Below are 23,074 nucleotides of genomic sequence, written 5' to 3' on the forward strand. Positions count from 1 at the left end.
ATTTTACTGCATTAGATTTAAAGGATTCTATTCTGTATCCCTCTTCACCCTCACTCCCAGTATTTGTTTGTATTTGAATGGACTAACCCCCAACCAGGGAGACTTGCCAATATACATGGACTGTATTCCCTTAGGCTTCAGGGACAGTCTCCATTTATTTGGAAATGCTTTAGCCAAGGAATTATGGAACTCCAGTTGATCAACAGGGCCCTTCTCCAATATGTTGATGACTTCTTAATTTCTAGTATTACCAAAGAAGACTCAGATAATAATTCCATCCTAGTATTAAACTTCCTCACAGGTAGAGGGTATAAAGTCTCTCCTGAAAAGGCCCAAACAACCTCCCAGATGGTTCAATATCTAGGGTATCTACTCACTCCAGGAGCCTGGGCCTTGTCATGCAAAGAAAACAGGCCTCCTCCTGTGATCTCTTTTTTCTGCTTCCCCTCTCCCCCCTTATAAAAACTTCTGCCTGCACTGAGATGTTAAGATGAGCTTTAAGAGGACAGTCCCCCATCTTTATAGACTGCTGGCATCTGAATAAACCGCTTCCTTTTCAACAGCATCTGTCTAATGAGTTTGCCTTTTGTTGCAATAGGCAGCCCTATCTGTATTCAGTTACAGTAATGATAGGATCCCAATTATATGTGGAATCTAATGAACAAAATAACAAATAAAATAGGAACAGAAGTATAGATAATTAGAACAGACTGACAGCTGTCAGAGGGGAGGGGGGTAAATGAAAAAAAAAAGGTGAAGGGATTAAGCAAAAAAGAAATACACAGACAAACACACAGACACAGACAACATATGGTGACAGCTAGAGGAAAAGAGGGGGAGGGGGAAGGTGGAAGAAGGCAAAGTGGGACTAAATGGAGATGGAAGGAGACTTTACTTTGAGTGATGGGTGCATGATGCAGTGAGCAGATGATGTCTGGTTGAGTTGTACACTAGAAATTTGTATGGTTTTGCAAACCAATGTCACCCCAATAAAAAAATGCTGCTTTGGCACATTGATTATTTTGAGCAGAAGGTTCTTGAAGAAGGGTAAATACATGGAAAGGCTTTCCCTGGACCCACCACTCTACCTAAAGAAAGAGCCAAAAGGAACTCAACTGGCACCAGTCTAGCCAGGTGGTGATTCATCAGCTGGGGAAGATTGACTCTCTCTCTTTTTAACTTTTTTTCACTGCTCCCTGATGTCTGCAAATAAGAGACTAGCCTGCCATTGCAACTTTTCTGCTGTTATGATGACCTGTCCACCTTGCTTTAGATAGATGAATGCTGTGCAGTGCTTTTTTGAAGGCTGTCATCCCCAGTTCATCCCCAACACTTGGGAGCCCAGATCCAGAGCAGCCTAGAAAGCCAATCATTAGGAGCTTCTTAACAATGCCAGTGGCCCCTCACTGGCATAATTCTTAATTCACTAGTGCGAAGCTTGCCCTCTGGGCTCTCCCAGAGATGGTTAATTACTAGACTCTGATCTAACATAATAAGCCAATTTTTGTATGCCTCCCTCACCAAACCTTCCACCCCTTCTGCTGCCAAGGCATTCTGGCACAAACATCTCATTTACTCAAGACCATCATGGCTTTCAAGATTCAGGGCACTATCTCAGCAGCAAAGGGGCTCTAGGGGCCTTGCCAGGTTGCTCAATCCTGAGTCACGAGGCAGTGACACACATCAATAAACTCTCTTACTCAGTCTTACATTTTATTCCTAGTCAAAACTCTCAGGACTCATTCCCAATGTAAATCATCTCTTATCACAGGAGAGGAAACTAGAAGTAAACATCATACCCATTCAAACTTTGTCACAAATAACCATAGTGTTATGGTAGAATGAGCGTCTAGAGGGGAAATAAAGGCAGGGACCCTCCCATTGCAATCTAACAAAGAACTTAATACAGGAAGCTAAAAGCAAAAGCTCACATACTGACCCAGTCATCCTGAGCCTGGTTCCATAAGGTTGCTTGACATTCTGACCAAGATAGTGTAGGGGTGGGGGCAGCCCTTGAAAGTTGGTGTGTATCATCTCCACTAGCTGGGAAAAGGAAAACCTTGGGACTGTGTATTCATCCCAAGGCCTAGAAGAGAGAAGGGGAGGGGGCTACAGTGCCCAAAGAAAAGCCCATAAACAACTCTGGTTAACTGTTTGCTTCACATCATGTATACAAAATGAACAAATAGAGTCTGCAGCAAGATAAGGATTTGGGCTAACAGACCCCCATACCTACATTTGGGTTGTCATGTCTCGCTGGGGGAAGCTGGTACCACCTATACCTGTTAATCAATATGTAACTCCCTCACCCCCATCTCCCTAACTATATAAGTCCTCAAAACAAAGGACTCTCTCTCTTGGCTCTTGGCCCCTCTTGGCTCTCTTGCCACACAGGGGACCCCTGGCCTGCTGGCCTCTGGCCACCCTTGCTTTTGTCTTCCTATTAGAACTTAGCAGTACTAAACTTCACTTGCTTGCTAATAGGATCACTGACCTGTAATTCTTTACTGTGTCAGTGAGAAGAACCAAGTTTCTAGGAGCTTCTCCCATGACAATATTGCCCATCTATTTTTCTAAGAGCCCACTCAACCTTTCAAAAATTAATTTATGCTCTCCTAAGTAGCCTATATTCCCTCCTTTCTACTTCCCTTATTAAGATGGTACATTCTTAAATTTCATCCCTTTTTTGGGTATTCACTTATTTTTTCCTGTGATGCCCTCATACATGTATTATTGAAAAAATAAATTTGTATACTTTTTCTTCTTTTAATCTCTCTACTGTCAGTTTATTTCATAGACCTGGCTATTGAACCTAAGATAGCAGAGGGAAACTCTTTCCTTCTCTATATGTACATTCATTGTAAAAAGTCACTTTTAATCTGTGGATAAAAAAAAAGTAATGCTGTAATAAATCTAACCAAAAATAACCTCACAAGGTGATCTGATCATAAATTTCTAACTGGGTAGGTCATGGTGCAAAGTCATGCCTCAAGCTTATAAACTTTGGCAAGAAGTTTAGCCAAGCTCTGTCCATTGTTCTGGCACATCTAGGTTAACATACCTTTGCAAGCCACTAGGAATCCTCTTTTCTATATCCCTTGAAGTCTAAACATCCTCAAGGAAGCATAGTATTTTGTTAACTATCCTGTACCTTACTGTCTACTACATTCATGCAATCTTTCTTAAGTACCCTCCTTAATTCCAAATGTATAAAAGAAACTGCAAAACTGTCATTCTCGGGAGCATTTCAGGTATTGCTTCCCAGCAATTGTCAGTTTGGCTCCAATAAACTTACAAAAATTCTCTACAGGTTTTGGAGGTTTCTTACACCAATAAATTCTTAAAAAGGCTTTTGGTTTCACTGACTTCTCTTTATTGGTTCCTGTTTTCAACTTAATATTTCCACTGTAATCTTTATTACCTCCTTCTTTCTACTTGTTATGAATTTAATTTGTTTTCTCCCTCTGTTTGGGGAAAGCCATAAAAGTCTACATTCACAATTGATTCAAAGAACTGACATGTAGCCTTATTCCAGTTCATAAGGGCTTTAACAGGAGAAAATTACATACACAAGCAAAGCAGTTGCTTGCTCCTAATGGTGGCTGGCTGGGAATACATCCTTCCCTCCCAGGACAGGGTCTGTTTTTCATAGGGGTTCACAGTAAAACCATATGCTAGATAGTCACTAGACCACCAGAGAGAGCAATGCCTTTCTAAGCTAACAGATAACATTGGGCAGTTATCCACTCTATACATTCATTAACCTTTCTGGGGGCATGAAGTTTATCTTTGGGTGGCATTCCAATTTTCTGGGTAGTGAGCCAAGCCTGAGGCTACAAAGAGTTAAACAGTCACAGAAAGTTAAACAGAGAATTCCGCATTTCCCAGGCAACTTTAAGGCTGGAGCCCCTAGTGCACCTCTGACTTCCCCTACACCACCCTAGTGTCTTGAGGTGGGAGATTAGAACCCTGATGTGAGAACTGCTCCCTGCCCCCACAACAATACAACTATTTAGTGCTATGAACTTCCCTAAGTTTAACTGCAACCCACAAATTTTGATATTTTATATTTTAAGTTCAAAATATGTTTTTATATTTCCGTTTTTGACCCAGGGGTTATTTAAAAGTATGTTATTTAATTTCCAAATATTTGGGAGATTCTCCAGATATTTTTAAGTTACTTTGGGAGGAAGGATCATAGACCTCTTTGAAATACTTTGAAAACGTACAGAGCTCTAGTGGTGTAATTGGTTAGCGTGCGGTACTCACACAAAATCATTTGAAAATGTTACATTTTCCAAGAAAAAAATCCACATATCATAATATTTTATAATTTCCTGGAGTTCACAGATACCTGAAACCTTTTCACAGAGCTCTTCAATTAATCATTCCTGCTCCAGGATACTGAAAATGATTAAATTAAAAAAGAATTGCCCAAAAAGGAGAAATACTTTCTTGATTCCGATCACAGAGAAAACACTTTCCATATGCACCATGTCTCTTTAGGTGTGTCCTGAAAATATTCTAAATTGGTATAAACTCACACTAGTGTACTGAGTAAAAAGTGCTGTCAACCTAAGAATGTCCAAACCTGTAGAACTTGTTTATAAAGAGTTTATTTGAGTCAAAACTAATGACATATGCCAGGTAGCAAGACTTCAAAAGTTCCCAGGAATGGCAGTTTACAGCTTCTTTTACACGTTTGGATTTATGGAGGGAATGATTACATGAAGGTGGGAGAAAGCAAGTCAGGGACTGGATTGCAGGATAGCTAAAAAGATTGTATGTTCTCTTGAAGATGATTTCTCCTCTAAGGAACCTGAAAAGTGGCATTTCATGGGTGTATTAACCAGGATGCACAGAAACAATGTGTATGGCTTGCTTAAGGCAAAGATAAAAATTTTTACTGAAGAAGCTGTATGCCTGGGCATGATCACTCACCATAACTGCCTAGTCAGAAATGTATGCTCAGATCACCCTGTGAGGTTGCTTTCCCTGGAATCCCTTTTACTCCACAGTGTCCTATGTGCTTCACATAGTAATTAAAGACAATCAATAGCTTTTAAAATGCAAATGAGTTCTTTTATATTCAAATGCAGTGAATTTTAGATTGTATTCTAATTTTTAAAAGGAAGCATTTAGGTGTCTTTTCCTTCTGGTTTGTCCCTGGTGCCTGGGGATTTTATTGGTGATCTTTCAACCGTGCCTCCCTCCGACCACTCCACTCCAGCTCTCCAACTCAGAACCATCTCTAATGCTGGGGCTCAGAGATCCTGTACCACTAGAATACTGCAGATCCAATCCCTGAGCATGTGTTCCATTTGCAAGGCTATCTTACCTCAGGTCACACTGTGCTGATACCTAGAGAATGAGCAGAGGTAGAGAATAAGCTACCTAGACTAAGGGGGGCCATATCACTGGGGGCCATATCAGCCTTGCAGTTGTCTTCAAAGGGCCAAATGTAATTTCAACTCCTTAACAGTTAAGAAGTAGTTACACTTATACAGTCCTAAAATTATTTTGGCCCTTTTGAAGGCAACTGCAAGGCTGATGTGGCCCCCGGTGAAAATGAGTTTGACACCCCTGGCCTAGGGGGTAAGTGTAGGTTTTCTTTATATCTTATTTGTGAGCGTGGCTGTATCTTTGCTGTTACTTGTATGTGTATGTCTGTGTGTGCTAGGAAGAGGGTGCTCTGAGTGAATCAGAACCTAACTTCACTAAATGCTGACAGCTTCTCTCAGAAACACACTTTAAATAGTGTAATTTTAAAAGGATACATTAGGGAACTAAATTACATTCTTATACCTTGGAACAGAGATAAGAGTGAAAGTTCTTGATCACTGATATGATTGAAAAGATTTGAAAGTTCTTAGTATTAAATGGACCAGGAAAGTCAGACTAATCCTAATATATTAAGAGCATCTTCATAGTATCGAAGTGTAAAATTTTGGAGCAAGGTCCAATTGCCCAATCTCTTTTCAAGTCCCTAGCTACTGTAGCCTAGATCAGCAGCCAGCCTCTGTAAGCCAAGATTAGCAAAGTCACCCAGCTATACCTCCACTTGCCCTGGAAAGTATGAGCAATAAATGTCTATTGTCTGCTGCTCAGGTTTTGAGGTTGTCTGTTATGCAACGTTCTTATTGCACACAGAGAATTAATTCAGACTTTGAAAGACTTTAACTGCAATGTTCAAGTTTTGACTTTCTCTTGAAAATATTTCCTAATACCAGTAACCATTATTTGATGTTTCTCTGTCTTCACTATAGCCTATTGAATCTTAGATAAGCATGACCATCTACTACTGACCTGGCACAGTCCCCAGAAAATCAAGCTCTTAAAGTCTGGGAAGCAAGTCAGAGCTATCTTAAAGAAAAGGATGAGTGGCCCTAAAATAGTCCAACATAAGGACAGATAAGAATAGACAGAAATAAGGAAGAGTAGAAGGTTGTCTAAAGAATCAAGAGGGTGGGTAATCCAAAGGGATCAGTGTATTTCTATTATGGCTAAAATACATTTGGTCCAACAGGATCTACTCATATGGTTCACTTGTCAATGAACCATAATACAAAAACTATTTATATAATAGTTTTATAAACATAATATAAAAACTATTCCAAGTGATTTCTTACTTTCTTGGTGATCTCCCTCCCGGGAGTACTCCTGTGCCTTTCTTTTCATCCTTTTCTTCCCACACAGGTGTGCATCTCCTAAACTTTAAGAGATATCATGAGACTTGCAACCAGGGGAGCAGTGAGCAGTGGCAGCTCCTACCAGGCTAAACCCCTAAACCCGTCTCCATGGTCCCCCTGTTTGTCCACTCTCCGGTGAGCTGTGAGCAGCCCCACCTAGCCTCTCTCCTATCCCTTCTTCTATCCTAAGATTTCCTTGTATCACTGTCCTAAGCTTCAATAAACATACTCTCAAAAATCACACACAATCGTTAACAATTTAAATGTTAATAACATAAGTTATTACCATATGATATTATACAGGTTATAACCAGATAGATGACATTTAAATCTGCATTCAGTATTCATTTTAAAACTAAAAAAGTTGACCTGATGTTTCTATATCACTTAAATAGCACAATGTAGGTTGTGCTAGGGCAATGTAGGTTTTTCCATTATAGGAATGTCAGGTCTCCAAATTATTTATTATACAAAGAATAAAGTGTATACTGTATTTACAAAGCTTTAAAAAGTCTTATTGCCATCAAGAACTCCTGACCTCATACAAAGTTAATGACCTGCACTGAAGCTGAAACCTCCCCTGAAATGTTGTTCTATTATTGTTTCACATGGTCTGTAACCTATTCAGATGCCAATCTACTTTCTCTGTTTGTAACACTTGACATTTATACACTAAGATCCTAGATATTCCATTATATAATAATTATTATTGGAAAGTATCCTGACAGTTTACCTTTTAAAAGGAATACTTATTAGTATATTTGCCTATAATTTTGATATTACAAAAGTTTATAAGTCTATAAATTATAAAACAGTAATTCCCTTATATATTAATATTTTAATTTCCTTTAACATATAGAAGACAAAGAAATTTATTCTAATTCCCATAGCAAGGTCTAGTGACATTTTCTTCTAAAGGTCACATTTCAAAACTCTTCAAATTACAAACATGTCACTATTAAATAATGTTTGTTCAGTTCAATCACAAAATATTTTATAGGTGCATCTATGGGTATTCATGTGTTTGTGAACATAAAATTTTACTTAGTAAATAAATTATAACTTCTAATTGTTGTCAACACAGATGAATAAGGATTTTTAAATGATGAGAGTCTAGAAAACACTAATTTATTTCCACAAAAGAGCACCTTGGAAGCCAGTGTTCACATGACACATACTGAATTAGAGGAAGTAAACCCTATTGCTATAACTCACACAGGAGAACTTAAGGCTAAATCCCCATTATTTGTGAATTAAACTACTAAACTACCTATGTATTTGCTATTGTCTGAATGTTTGTATCACCCCAAACCCAATTCGTTTGTTGAATCCTAATGCCAAAGTGACAGTATTAAAAGGTGAGACCTGTAGGAGATGCTGCAATCCCAAGTGTGAAGTACTCAAGAAGGGGATCAGAGCCCTTAGCAAAGAAGCATGAGAAAGCCTTGCCCTTTCTACCCACTGAGGTTATAGAGAAAAGAGAGTGACCTACCAGCCATAAAAGAGGCTCTCATTAGACATCAAATAGCTGGTGCCTTCATCTTGGACTTCCCAACTCCCAGAACTGTGAGCAACAAATTGCTATCATCTACAAGCCACCCAGTTTATGGTATATTATAACATCTCAAATGTACTATGACACTATCCATTAAGAACAAAGAAATTAAATATACTGATACATAAATGAAATACATTATACATGTATAAAAACAGTAGATGTAGCCCTGGCTGGTGTAGCTCAGTGGATTGTGCGTGGGCCTGTGAACCAAAGGGTCCTGGTTCGATTCCCAGTCTAGGGTACATGCCTGGGTTGCAGGCTGGGTCCCCATTAGGGGGTGTGCAAGAGGCAACTACACATTGGTGTTTCTCTCCCTTTCTCCAACCCTTCCCCATTCTCTAAAAATTAACTCTAAAAAAAAAAAAAACAGTAGATACAGATCTCTATGTCATATTATAAAGGGAATAAGTGAATCACAAAATAATATGTATGCATGAGCCCAAATTTTATTATTTAAAAAAAAGATGTATTTGTATTGAAATACAAGAGAGAGTTTTAAAAGCTGGCCTAGAGTCAAATCTGAGCTTGAATGCTAGTTTCAATACTTGCTAGCTCACATCCTATTTTTAGGGATCTATTTCAGGCATGCTACCAATTCTTCCTTCTCAGCCTCAATTTCCACATTTCACAATGACAAATACTGATATTTCCATTTCATAAGACTGTTGTGAGATAAAAGAGATGATACATGTGCAAGGCTTGACACAGTCCAGGCCACTTTAAGGGCTTGATAATGGTAGTTACTTTGATGGCCCCATCCTAACCTTAAATAGTGAATTACCTGCTACCATTTAAGAAGCAGAAAAAAGAATTTAAGGATTTTTCCTTATAGAGGTTTAGCTTTGTATGACACATAATTTTGGCTATTAATAACAGAAAAGCCTTAGAAAAAGGTTACATGCATGTGTAATGATAAAATAATTTCAGATTGTTTTAAGTCTATATATATACACTATAATGTATATACTATATATAACTTACATATTTTATTCTACTATATGCAGAACATTAAAATAATGAGGTTGAAACGAAACACATAGGTTTCATAGAAACATGGAAGAATAGATCCGAAGAGACACAATGAGTTTCAATCACCCACAGAAAAAACCTACTTCAAAAAATCCTTTTATGAGGCTTTATCCTGATGTGACTAAAGGCAGTTCCATATACTAAAATGTTCTGATAGCCAAGGAACTTCCACAACTAACCTTTAGGGAAATTTAGGACTCTTGTCAAGCTGCTCATTTTCAAGTCACCTTCCACCTGCATTTTATTAAATTTATTGAGGTGAAAGTGGTTAACAAAATTATACAGGTTTCAGGTGAACAGGCAAAATAGAGACAGATTCATCGATAGAGAACAGGCTGACAGCTGTTGGGAGGTTTGGGGGGCTGAGTGAGGAGTGGAGGGATTGAGCAAACAAGGTAGAAGAGAACTCATGGACACAGGGAACAGGCGCTGGACGTGTGGAGGATGATGGGGGAGGGGATGGGGGTGTTAAATGGTCAGTCACCCTTTTTGAAAACATGCTTGAGGCAGAAGATTGTCAGGAAGGAGGAAACTCTGGAGGTGCCCCAGGGCTAAGATAAAGGGTGTCAATACAGGACAGAGACCCGTTCTAAGACCAGTAGTTCCCGATTTCTAGGAAAGCGCTGAATCATGGGGAATTATGAATGCATCTGCACAGAAAATACTACCTGATCCCTGCTTCATTATAATAGCATTATAATAAACTGACATCGTGTGACCCCCTTCTCCTGTGGCCAGTAAAGGAAAATCACCGGAGACCACATGTGCAGTAGCTTTAAAGTAATACACCTACTTGTACATGAGCAATTAAAGCCCACCAAAACTAGTTAGGAAAGATCTGCCCTATAAGAGTAGAACCCCTCCAGCCCCTGAGGTCAATCTCTGCTCAGAATTGGCCTACTCCTATGTTCTGAGGAGTGTATTATTGCTTAATAAATCTGTTCTTTCCCTTTCTGCTACAAACTCTGTGTGTTCAGTTCAATTCTTTGTCCGCAATCACCAAGAACCTGGTTACTTCTGTCCACCTGTGACATGCTCGCCTTTAAAATTCTAGCTTTCCTTTATCTTACTTCTTGAACTGATTTATATTACCTTTCAACCTTGTGGACTTGAGGCTTAAATTTTTCATCTATAAAAATAATCCTCCATTTTTAGACTTATCATACCAAATTTCAAGTCAACATTTCCATTTACAAAGCTATTTTACTTAACAATCTGTTTCAAGTCTTTCTCCCACTAAACATTTAATTTTGGCCATTTTCCTCTAAGTGTTTTCAGTGAAACAATACTACAAGTTTAGGAATACAACAAGATCAAGGAACAAAACATGTCAAATTTTGAAACACAAGAGTGGAAGAAACAGTATTATTAACACCTAAAAAAATGAGAGATAAATACTAAAATGTTACTTATCATTAATCAATAATACATTTTAAAAATAGAGCAAATGATCTTCTTTGTACTCTTATTTAATGCTAAGGGTTTATTTATAAAATACTATAAAATAAAAATTGAAAAGTAAATTTTCTTGTGAAAAAAAGGAAACAATTCAATTAAAAAATGTTAGTTAATGACTTTCCATTAACCTTTAGCATACAGTAGATTTGGTAGGCCTACGTAACTTAGGGTCACAGACTACTTGACCAGTAATATCAATTTAATCAGATGTATGTTCATATATTTTAATTTTGTCAATACCTTTTGCATTACTACCTTAACAAAAGTCACAAGTTACCATCACCACTGCGTCCTCCTGCCACAAAAAAGTTGAATATTTCCCATATATATATACTGGCTCTTCCTCCTAATGTTGTCTTTAGGTGGGACCATCTCATAATGATTATCTTCCTGACATTTTCACTATTACACTATTGGATATAGTCCTGACTTCATATATAGGAATACACCATGTGGCCCTGGCTGGTAGCTCGATCGTTAGAGCACTGTCTCAATACGCCCAGGTTGCAGGTTTGATCCCTAATCAGGGTACATTCAAGAATCACCAGTGAATATATCAATAAGTGGAACAAATAAATCGATGTTTTATTCTCTCTTTCTTTCTCCCCCTTCCTTCTCTCTCTAAAACTAATAAATTAAAAAATAATAATAAATAAACCATGCTTTTTTAAAAGCTTGAGACAAAAATTAGTCATCTAATTGCCTACAAAGAGCTTTGATGGTCTCTATAGGGTCAGTTTTCAATAAACAAAGTTTCAAAACAAGATGCTTTTAAATTGTTTGTCAAAGCTGCAAGAACAATTAAATGGAAAATAGCACCATATTATTAATAGCATGCAAACAAAACCCGGCCAGCCTTTGGAACTGAAAGTAGGATATGACTGTACCATCAAGATTCATTTTACACAAATTCCTTCAGTTCCATTTGTTACTGGCCTCACCTAAAAATTATTCCAGCACCACATGGACCTACTAGGACGCAGGTAAAACAGATTACTTCATTTTCTGACATTGCTACTAGGAGCAGTAAAAGAGGCTAAACTGAAACTATGGTTGGTTACACAATAAAGACAGTAGAGATGTCAGATTTTGGCATATTCTCTAAAGTTAATGTAGTCCATCAATGACAGTTAAAAGTATATTAAAGCCTTATTCTTTAGATTTCAGTTAGCTCACATATATACTAGTTAAACATGCATTTAACTTTAAATAATTAATTTATAGAATTAAGATTATGATTCAGCTATACAGCTATTGTTTTAAATATATGCAAACCCCGGTTTCAAATGGAATCATTTTAGGGTTAAACTGCCAGGCTCTAGGGTTAGAGCCTTTAGAAAGTTAATCAATACTTTCATATTACAATTTTAAGCACGTCACTTCTTCCAATCACTTTCTAACAGTTCAATTTCACAGTAGGTAACAGTGCATGAATATCTGGAGTAAGTGGTTAAAGAAAGGGTAAATCTGATCAATCTGAAATAATCATTATTTTAAAAACATGTAATTAGCCCATAAGTGGCACACACATTGTTTTAACAAGTCCTATTTAAAAAACCTGCCTGCATTCTGAGAGTATAACAGTGGCAGGAGGGCCATTTTTAATAGACGTAACACTTTTTTTTCTGATTAAAATTCATCACAAAGTTTCGAAAGTTCACTAAAGTAAAAATGCCAGTAAATTAATATTCACAGTGTGGTGATGGCTGGGGGGAAGGGAGTACAAGGGGACTAAATGATAATGGAAAAAATACAATAAAAATATTAAAATACCTCCCAGCTAAGATGGAGGCGTAGGCAAATACGCCTTGCTTCCCCTGCACAACCAAAAGAAGGACAACAACTAATTTAAAAACAAAAAATAACCAGAACTGCAAGAAAATTGAACTATATGGAAATCTGACAACCAAAGAGTTAAAGAAGAAATATTCACCCAGACTGGCAAGAAGGGTGGAGATGTGCAGCTGCAGTGGAGAGGACCAAAGGCAAGGCAGAAGCTGGAGGACTGTGTGAGGTGGACCAAAGGCAAGGCAGAAGCTGGAGGACTGTGTGAGTGAACCAGGCATTCCAAATTCGAGTGTGGATAAATTGAGAGGAACAACTGGGGAGTGAGGCAAACAGCTCAACCCAGGATTCCAGCATGAGGAAATAAAACCTTAGAATCTGTGGTGGTAAAACCCTCTGGAGGTTGTGGCAGCGGAAGAAATACCATTTTTTCAAAGAGGGGTGAGAGCCGAGTGAGTGGCTTTGTTCCCCCTCTGATCCTTCCCCCACATACAGCACCGTGACACATCCAACGTGGGCTGCCCCATCCTGGCAAATACCTAAGGCTCTGCCCCTTACAATGTAACAGGTGTGCTGAGACAAAGAAATATAGCCAAAATGAAAGAACAGATCAAAACTCCAGAAAAAGAACTAAACAATGAGGAGACAGCCACCTATCAGATGCAGAGTTCAAAACACTGGTGATCAAGATGATCATAGAAATGACTGAGTATGGTTGCAAAATGGAGGAAGAAGTGAAGGCTAGGGAAATAAAGAAAAATATACCAACAGTGAAGGGAAGGAAATCAGGACTCAAATCAACAATTTGGAGCAGAAGGACGAAGTAAACATTCAACCAGAACAGAATGAAGAAACAAGAAATCAAAAAAACAAGGATAGGCTTAGGAACCTCTGGGACAACTTTAAACATTCCAACATCCGAATCATAGGGGTGCCAGAAGGAGAAGAGGAAAAGCCGAAATTAAAAACTTATTTGAAAAAATAATGAAGAACTTCCCCAACCTGGCAAAGAAAATAGGTTTCTGGGAAGTCCAGGAAGCTCAGAGAGTCCCAAAGAAGCTGGACCCAAGGAAGCAAACACAAACTAAGGTACATCATAATTAAGTTACCCAAGATTAAAGATAGGAATCTTAAAAGTGGCAAGACAAAATGAGAGAGTTACCTACAAAGGAGTGCCCATAAGATTGTCAGCTGATTTCTCAAAAGAAGCTTTACAGGCAAGAAGGGGCTGGAAATAAGAATTCAAAGTCATGAAAGGCAAGGACTTAGATCCAAGATGACTCTATGCAGCAAAGCTATCATTTAGAATGGAAGGGCAGATAAAGTGCTTACCAAATAAGGTCATGTTAAAGGAGTTCATCACCGAGCCCTTATTATATGAAATGTTAAAGTGGGGGTATGCTGGTGGGAGGGGGGGTGTAGGGCAGAGAAGGATAAAGGGGAGAAAAAATGGGCCAACTGTAATAGCATAATCAATAAAATATACTAAAAAATTAAAATAAATTAAAAAAGAAAGTACATAAATATTAAACAAATAAAACATCAACTGGTCACAAAAATTAATTAATTACTATTCAGTCCATTTAATATTTATAGTTAGTCAAATATTGTAAAATTAGTAATTTTAAACAAAATGGTGAAAGTTTATAGAAGAGATAACACTTACAAGCTGCTCTGATTTCACACCGTATAACTGGATGGTCTTTGCCACGTTTTTTGATATGGCCAGTGTCAGGTCTCCATCAACAGCAGCTACATTTAGTTCACTGGACAAAACAAACAGACTTCATTATTAGCAGCAGTGCTTATTAACAAACATATAAACCTAAAACGAATACACAATATGGTAATTCTTTTTATAGGTTTAATTGATTGCTTGCAAGAATTGGTTGCATTGTTTCATTTTCCCTTCCAAATTCAGCATTAGAAGAAAGTGATTTGAGATGGCTTTGTTAACGACCAGTTTCTCATTAATAAAAGCATGTCATGTGTGGATTCGGGCTGTGATTATGAGAGTAAATTGTGTACAGATTTTTTAAGTTGCAACCTTGTTAATACTGAGAAGTGCAATTAGAGCCACTGCATATTACAGACATCTGCACGAAAATGGCAGCTCTTGAATGGAAGAGGTTCCATTCAAGGTCAGGGTTAGCCCTGACCTTGGAGGACAGGGGCTAACAATAGAAATCACATATGATACATAAAGGAACTCAATTTCTAGAAATTAATGCCAATTTACGCTATTTTGTTTAGATTTTCAAATATCTCCAAAGCATAGTAAGAATTTGAAATTTTGAACTCTTAAAGTATTTCTTTCTTGTGTCTATTTCCAACTTTAACATTGAGTTAAGTGGGACATTTGAACTGACTACCAAGCCAAAAAAGACAAAACAAACAAACAAACAAACAAAAAAACCCTGGAGTGTTTACAAACACCATGGAAAAAATACTAAGAGTTAAAAATTACATGAAATCCCACAAGAGGTAGAAAGCAGGAGAAGTATTTATTGTCTCTGAAGTAGCAGATTAAATTTTGGCACTGATCAGATTCTCTTGATGAAGCAATTGAAGGACTTTGAAACAACATTAGTGCAGACTATAAGTGACAAAATGTCTTCTCAAAGGTCTGTGGAGAAAGTCTCCAGCCATGTAATACAGAAAATAGAGATATTTACTGAAGATACAAGAAGCATTGTTCATAGGACAATGATGCCTCAGTCCCCTTCAAAGTAGGCAACTTTGGGATCTCACACAGTTCTCACAATTGCCATCAGCTACCCTGTCATATTTTCCTGAATCTCACAGATTATCTGATATCTCTTCCCTTTCAGAGGTGATTTTAGTTTTGGGGAAAAAACAGAAGTTGAAGGGCACCAGAGGGGCTGTAGAGGGGCTGCGTCACCTGGTGATTTGATGTTTCACCAAAAAAACTGCATGAAATGTGATGCGTGAGCAGGCATCATGTCACGATGAAGCTGCCCAATCACCAGTTGCCCACAGCTGCAGCCTTCTGAATCATCTGAATAATTTCCATGAATGAATGTTCAAGCTTAATGCAAAATTTGATGTAGATTCATGCTCTACTCACTTAGTCATTTTGATGCAACAGCCACACAGTACACATGCTCACTCAGCAGCATCTACTGCCCCCACTAACTAGTACAGTGAAGTTATCATTGTTCACACATGTGCACTCCAGCCCACTCTCCTTGGCTGCTAGGTTACATTGATTTTGCACAAACCATTCTCATTGTATTTACAATGGATATACTTTTTCCAGACAGATCTCATATAATAGTGAGACATAATTTCTTTAATGTTCACTTTTAAACACTGGTATAAGTATGCTTCTTTAAGGTCCACATTATATTTGATTACAGCATTGCCAAGCTGCATAAAGGAATGAGAGGGATGCCCCTTTAATATTCCTATAAGGTCAAAGAGAACAAGTTGAATCCAGGACTATTTTTATTGCTATCGTGGTAAACAGATAAACACATTAGGGTTAAAAAAATCTTGAGCCAGAACTTTGGAAAGTCAAGATAATTGTGGAGAGATTTAGGATCAAGATGCTGGATAATTAGACAATGTTAAGGTATATTTGCAGCTGGAAAGATGCTTATGTATATTATATCTGTGATTTTGTAGTCTTATTCTGACATGCCACAGAATCACCACCTTCAAATTTGTAGTGTAAAAGAATCTAGACATTTCTATACCTTGGTCCTATATTGACTAACTACTAGTTTTACCCCTCAAAATGTTCATTGACAAATGTAAAGACCTACTGTTATGACAATTTGTTAGCTATGGCAGGAACTGAGATAGTCATAACTGCAAACGGATTTGGGCAGCTGTAATATCTAAAGGCAACAGTATAACTGATACAGAGGGATCTGATCAGATCACTGGGGAGGAGAAGGAGGGGAAGTGGGAGGAGGTTCCCCAAGGCAATGGTAAACAGCCTAAGATGGGATTGGCCGAGAAGCTGAATGCCTCTGGAGTGCATGGAATTATGAGCCAGAAGATTTAAAACAAAAAAAAAGAGGGCAGAGACTGGCTCTCTGGCTCTCTTCCTCAAGGATGCCTAGATGACAATGCTGTAGCTGCCTGCATTTTCCAAAGGACAGTATTTTGGATGGATTTTGGATGGGAGAAGAAATTCCGGGGCCCAGCCCAGGATCAAACTGGTCTGGCAGAGGATGTCAGGGTTATTCTTCTTTGGGTGTTCTATAGCAGCAGTCCTCAGCCTTTTTGGTACCAGGAACCAGTTTTATGGAAGACAATTTTTCCAGGGATAGGGGAAGTTGGAGAGACAGGAGGCAAAGCTTAGGTGCTTTGTAAGTGAAGCTTAACCACCTTGCTTGCCACTCACCTCCTGCTGTGCAGCCTAGTTCCCAACAGGCCATGGACCAGTATCAGTACATGGCCCTGGAGTTGGGGGCCCCTGTTCTAGAGGGAACAGGTTCTGAGACAGAAGCCTGCCATCCTTCTAAAATTGTGTAGCTTTTATATCTTATGCTGTTTTAGTTTCTAAACTAATCCTATCATTATTTCCACCTTATAGAAATAAGATAATTAAAAACTAACATGGGGAATAATAAGGGAACTCAGGAGTATAATACTAGAAATTTATTATGGCGTAAAGAACTAGGTTTACTTTGCATCATTGACAAGATTAAAATAATCAGAACAGACTGTTTCTAGATTGTATTTAAATGACTTTATCAATTGGAATCTCAAGTACTTATTTTATGTGTATTCATTCACTGCAAAACTCTTAATTACAGGACTAATTACTTGAATAATTTGCAATAAATTAAAAATATACTGCAATCATACATGACTAACAAACTTAATAGGCATTTTAGTAACATGCCATTATATACAAAAATACATACCTTGCTATAGTTTTAATAATACCATCCAATTCATCCGAAGAAGGAGGATTACGACCACCAGGAGGGAAAACCAAGTTGATAGGATCAAAAAGTCGAGATAAGGATTTTGATAGATAAGCAGCCTCATAGGGCTGTAGTGAGTCTTTTAACGCCTTTTCTGGACTGTGGGAACACAATTTATTGAAAATTGACTTAAATTATACAAAACTAAGTGTTATTATATCAGGCTATAAGTGCCTTTCTTAAAAAATATTACTTAAATAAAGTGTAACTCTATATGCAGAAAAAGAAAAAAATTATTTAAAAATGTATAAAAAATGCCAAAGTTTAAAGATAAAGAATCTTAAAAGCAGCAAGAGAAAAGCAGAGAGTTACCTACAATGGGGTTCCCATAAGACTATCAGCTGATTTCTCAAAAGAAGCCTTGCAGGCAAGAAGGGGCTGGAAAGAAATATTCCAAGTCATGAAAGACAAGGACCTACATCCCAGATTGCTCTATCCAGCAAAGCTCTCATTTAGAATGGAAGGGCAGATAAAGTGCTTCCCAGACAAGGTAAAGCTAAAGGAGTTCATCATTACCAAGCCCTTATTATAGGAAATGTTAAAGGAACTTATCTAAGAAAAAGAAAATCAAAATTATGAACACAAACTCACAAATATCAACAACTGAACTTAAAAACTAAAACTAAAACAAACAAACAAAAAAAACCTAAGCAAACACCTAGAATAGGAACAGAATGATAGATATGAAGATCACTTGGAGGAATATCAGTAGAAAGGGGAAAGGGAAAAATGGGGGAAAAGGTACAGGGAATAAAGAAGTATAAATGATAGCTACAAAATAAATGGGGAGGTTAAGGACAGTATAGAAAATGGAGAAGCCAAAGAACTTAAATGTCCAACCCATGGACATGAACTAAGGGTGGGAACTGCTGGAGGGAGGTGGGGCATGGGGTAAGAGAGGGCCAAAGTGGGATAACTGTAATACCATAATCAATAAAATATACTTTAAAAATCCATACCAAATAAAATTTTCAAAAATCCTATAAATAAATAAATAAATAAATAAATATTGTTGCAAATGCATTTTGGAATTAAATTTTTTAAGGACTAAACATTTTAATTTATACCTAAATTACCATAAACAATATTATATTCAGCAGTACCTACTGGAGTAAGTCTGTCACTTGAAACTCAAAGAATAACACTGTAAAACCTTAATTCTATTGGGGCTATGCCTTTCATTAGCAAATCCTGTCTTTATACAGTATCAGATCTGTAGAGACCTGTTTCACTAGCTCAGTGACTGCCAACTTTTTTCATTTCATGGTACATATAAACTAATTAAAATTTTATAGCACACCAAAACTATATTTTTTTTTGCTAATCTGACAAAAATAGGTATAATTTTTGATTTACAAAAAATAATAAAAATAGTAATTACCTACCCTTTTTGCTCAAAAGAGACTTTTAAAAAAACCCAGGTGCTTATTCTTGTATATAAGGAATTCTGGTACTAAGAATTAACCAGTCAGATACAACATTATTATATGATGTGACCAATAAGATGCAGCTCTGTTATGTGACCTATATATTTATGGTTCAAGACAGGGCATTCACACTTGACAGCTATTATTATGTGGTCTGTTGTCAGTTTTTAATTTGACAATCTAAAGGAAAAGAGATCAATGCCCTTGACTAAATAGTCATATATGGAATATTTTAAAAATTCTTGCAGCACACAGTTGAAAACTACTGCGCTAGCTCAAGCCTTTTCACCCATAGCTGCCATATCCCATAAGGCTCACTGACTGAGAGAGAAGTATATACACTCATATAGGACTAGGCTCTTATCAGTCTTCCCATGTCAAAACTGTTGTTATCAAGAATGAGGACAAAAATAAAACATATTTTGTTAAAGTTCTACAATCACATACATACTCCCAACTGGAGTTCTAAGCTATTTAATTTTACAATATTCTTCACAAACCAAAACTTAACCTACTAAACAGTCTTTCTTCCTTACTCTTTCCATGTCTTCAATTATTTGTGTTGATTTTCATTTAGCAATCCAATTATTGTGTCTTAGAGTTTTCCTTTGACAATTAATCTCAAATGTCTATAACCATTATTTCCCTTTGCTTTCTTACCCCTATTATTAACTCCATATCTTCTCACATCACCCCTATTTATGAACCTTTTGCCAGTACTACCACTTTTCTGTTTTGCCCTACCACTATCTTTTTTTCTTTCCTCTTTTAAAAAATAAACCCCTCTTCATCCAAAATATTAACCTTGAAAATGACTGACCTGCTTGTTCACATATATAAAACCTGGCTTTTTCCTTCCCACCCTTTCTAATCAACTAACAAGACCTAGAAGTCAGAATGCTCCTGGTTCCTACATCATAATTTCAGTTATCTTTTAATACTTTCTCATTCAAGAAGTATTTCACTTAGCACACATTTAGTAAGAATACAACATACAAGACCTTTGTTAAGTACTGGGAAGATAGAGATTTAAAATGCTTTACACTGTAGTAAAACAATGTGCTGGTAAAGTGCTAACTATAACTTCTAGAACAGATGAAGACAGAAAGGCCCTAATGGGAAAAGTAAAGAACTAGTGTCTAAATCTGTCAGGAGCAATCCTCTGTTGAAGTCAATGTCTTGTTTATCTTTCCTCCTGTCATTTACTATCCTTAAGAAGTTTCTTCACACATACAAAGATGATGTATTATATAATATTTGATTACAGTCCTGAAACCTATATAATTTTTTAACCGATGTCAACCCAATAAATTTGAAGAAGACATAAGAAGGAAGAAGAAAAGAAGAAAACAGAAGAAGAAGAAAATGAGAAAGAAGAAGAAAGAAGAAAAGAAGAAAGAGAAAGAGAAGATGCTTCTCCCCTCTTCCACAGCAATTTCAGCATTGAATTCTAAGTACTTAACATTCTTCCTGTTCTCCAATGCTGCAAGGATCCTTGGAAGCTACAATGTCAAAACAAGTAACTTTTCTAACTTTTTTCTGTCTTGTGTCAGTAGTCTACCTAACTTTTATTTTAGCTGTACTATGGATCCTTCATATCTGAGTCAATCTTTTTTTTAATATATTTAATGGATTATGCTATTACAGTTGTCCCATTACCCCCCTTCATTCCCCTCCACCCTGCACACCCTCTCCCACCCACATTCTCCCCCTTTAGTTCATGTCCATGTGTCATCAGTTCTTTAGCTTCTACATTTCCCATACTATTCTTGCCCTCCCCCTGTCTATTTTCTACCTACCATCTATGCTACTTATTCTCCATACCTTTTCCCCCTCTCCCTCCTCCCACTCCCCTGTTGCTAACCCTCCATGTGATCTCCATTTCTGTGGTTCTGTTCCTGTTCTAGTTGTTTGCTTAGTTTGTTTTTGTTTTTGTTTTAGGCGTGGTTGTTAATAATTGTGAGTTTGTCATAATTATTAATAGCTGTCATTTTACTATACATGTTTTTATCTTCTTTTTCTTAGATAAGTCCCTTTAACATTTCATATAGTAAGGGCCTGGTGATAATGAACTCCTTTAACCTGACCTTATCTGGGAAGCACTTTATCTGTCCTTCCATTCTAAATAAAAGCTTTGCTGGATAGAGCAATCTTGGATGTAGGTCCTTGCCTTTCATGACTTGGAATACTTCTTTCCAGCCCCTTCTTGCCTGTAAGGTCTCTTTGGAGAAATCAGCTGACAGTCTGAGGGGAACTCCTTTGTAGGTTACTCTCTCCTTGTCTCTTGCTGCTTCTTGGATTCTCTCCTTCATTTGTACCTTGGCTAATGTAATTATGATGTGCCTTGGTGTGTTCCTCCTTGGGTCCAACTTCTTTGGGACTCTCTGAGCTTCCTGGACTTCCTGGAAGTCTGTTTCCTTTACCAGATTGGGGACATTCTCCTTTATTATTTGTTCAAATAAGTTTTCCACTTGTTGCTCTTCCTCTTCTCCTTCTGGTACCCCTATAATTCAGATGTTGGAATGTTTGAAGATGTCCTGGAGGTTCCTAAGACTCTCCTCATTTTTTTGAATTCTTATTTCTTCATTTTTTTTCTGATTGTATGTTGTTTTCTTCCTTCTGGTCCACTTCATTGATGTGAGACCCAGCTTTCTTTCCATCACTATTGCTTCCCTGTGCATTTTTCTTCATTTCACTTATTGTAGCCTTCATTTTTTCATCTAATTTTCGACCAAAGTCAACCAATTCTGTTAACATCCTGATCACCAGTGCTTTGAACTGTGCATCTGATAGGTAGGCTATCTCTTGGTTGCTTAAAAGTATTGTTTCTGGTGTTTTCATTTGTTCTTCTGTTTGAGCCATCTTTTTTTTTTTTTTTTTTTTTTGGTCTTGTCACATCTGTTACATATGAGGGGGTGGAGCCTTAGGTGTTCACCAGGGTGAGGCAACCCAGTTGCTGGGTTGTGAGGCTATATGCGGGGCATGGATCAGAGAGGGAACAATAGTGCTTGTTCTGCTCTCTGTTGGACTTCAGTCCCTTCTGCTGTTTCCCCCAAGCAAACTGGGCCTTTCTGGTGCTAATTCCCATGTGGGTGGGCTTGTGCACCCCGTGGGTCTTTCCAAGGACCTCTCCTGTGAGGCTGGGAGTCTCTCCCTGAGCCTCAACATCCACAGGTGTTTTCAATCAGTGCCCCGAGGCTCTATTTCCTGGCGCTGGGACCCTGGGACTTCCAGGTCGGCCAGCCGCCTGGCACACCATGCCCTGCTTCACAATCGCTGCATCCCTGGGTCTGCCAGTTGCCACCCCTCAGCCACGGTGTGCCATCCGCTGCAGTCTTGCGCACCCAGGATGCCTCATGCCAGTCCCAACGCTCTTTGTGCCATGCAACCCCTCTCCCCCCAGCTGCCCGGCTCCACCCCTCCTACCGGTCTGCATGAATGTGTCTATTTTAACTCCTTGGTTGTCTGACTTCCATACAGTTCAATTTTCTGTCAGTTCTGGTTGTTATTCTGTTTCTAAATTGTTGTTGTGCCTATCTTGGTTGTGCGAGGAGGGACAGTGTGTCTACCTATGCTTCCATCTGGGCGAGAACTCCTGAGTCAACTTTTTGCACTCTAAAACTGTAAACCTTTTGAATGCCAACTCTAAAATCTCCACGCTTGGGAAAACTTTCCATATCCCTACTACCCTCTATTTCCTTCCCTCCCATAAATACAGTTAAGCCTCCATAATTTGCCAGGTACTTCCTACATGCAGAAAATGTAGCAGTGAAGTGGGTTAGAAAATTCTCTGTCCTCAAAGTTTACATGTCAATGAAAGTGGTACAAAATAAATAAATAATGTTAAATGGGTTAATTATGGAATACAATGTATCTATTTGTGGTCTTTTTGAGTTAACCCTGCTTTGATTTTGTCGAGCTTCCTCAATATGCAGCTTTTTGTTTTTAAATACATTTTGTAACTGCACAGAAACTCAATTTCTTTAACATGACCTGTTCTCCTTTCTATCCATCCACTCCCTTCCTTAATCATTAAGCCCTTAAGACATCAGATTTGGTCAGCATCAAATTGTCTTTTTTAAAAAAAACAAGGCTCAGGTAACATCTTACTGAAAGAACTTGGTGGGGGTGGGCAGCAGCCTGAGGTCCCCTTAGCCTGCATTT

General features: G+C 37.9%; 1 protein-coding gene across 2 annotated transcripts in view; it reads right to left on the reverse strand.

Annotated features, from left to right (window-relative positions):
- Positions 1–23,074, reverse strand: part of COG5 (component of oligomeric golgi complex 5) — a 363,376-nt gene that overhangs the window by 74,962 nt on the left and 265,340 nt on the right. For both annotated transcript variants that reach the window (XM_028525999.2, XM_036010775.1), the window contains 2 exons: positions 17,421–17,582; positions 14,186–14,285 (listed from right to left, as the gene is read on the reverse strand). In XM_028525999.2, coding sequence (XP_028381800.2) covers positions 14,186–14,285; positions 17,421–17,582 — 262 coding nt within the window. The remainder of the gene's footprint in view (positions 1–14,185; positions 14,286–17,420; positions 17,583–23,074) is intronic.

The sequence above is a fragment of the Phyllostomus discolor genome, chromosome 10 (genome assembly GCF_004126475.2).
Source record: "Phyllostomus discolor isolate MPI-MPIP mPhyDis1 chromosome 10, mPhyDis1.pri.v3, whole genome shotgun sequence".
Lineage (NCBI taxonomy): Eukaryota > Metazoa > Chordata > Mammalia > Chiroptera > Phyllostomidae > Phyllostomus > Phyllostomus discolor.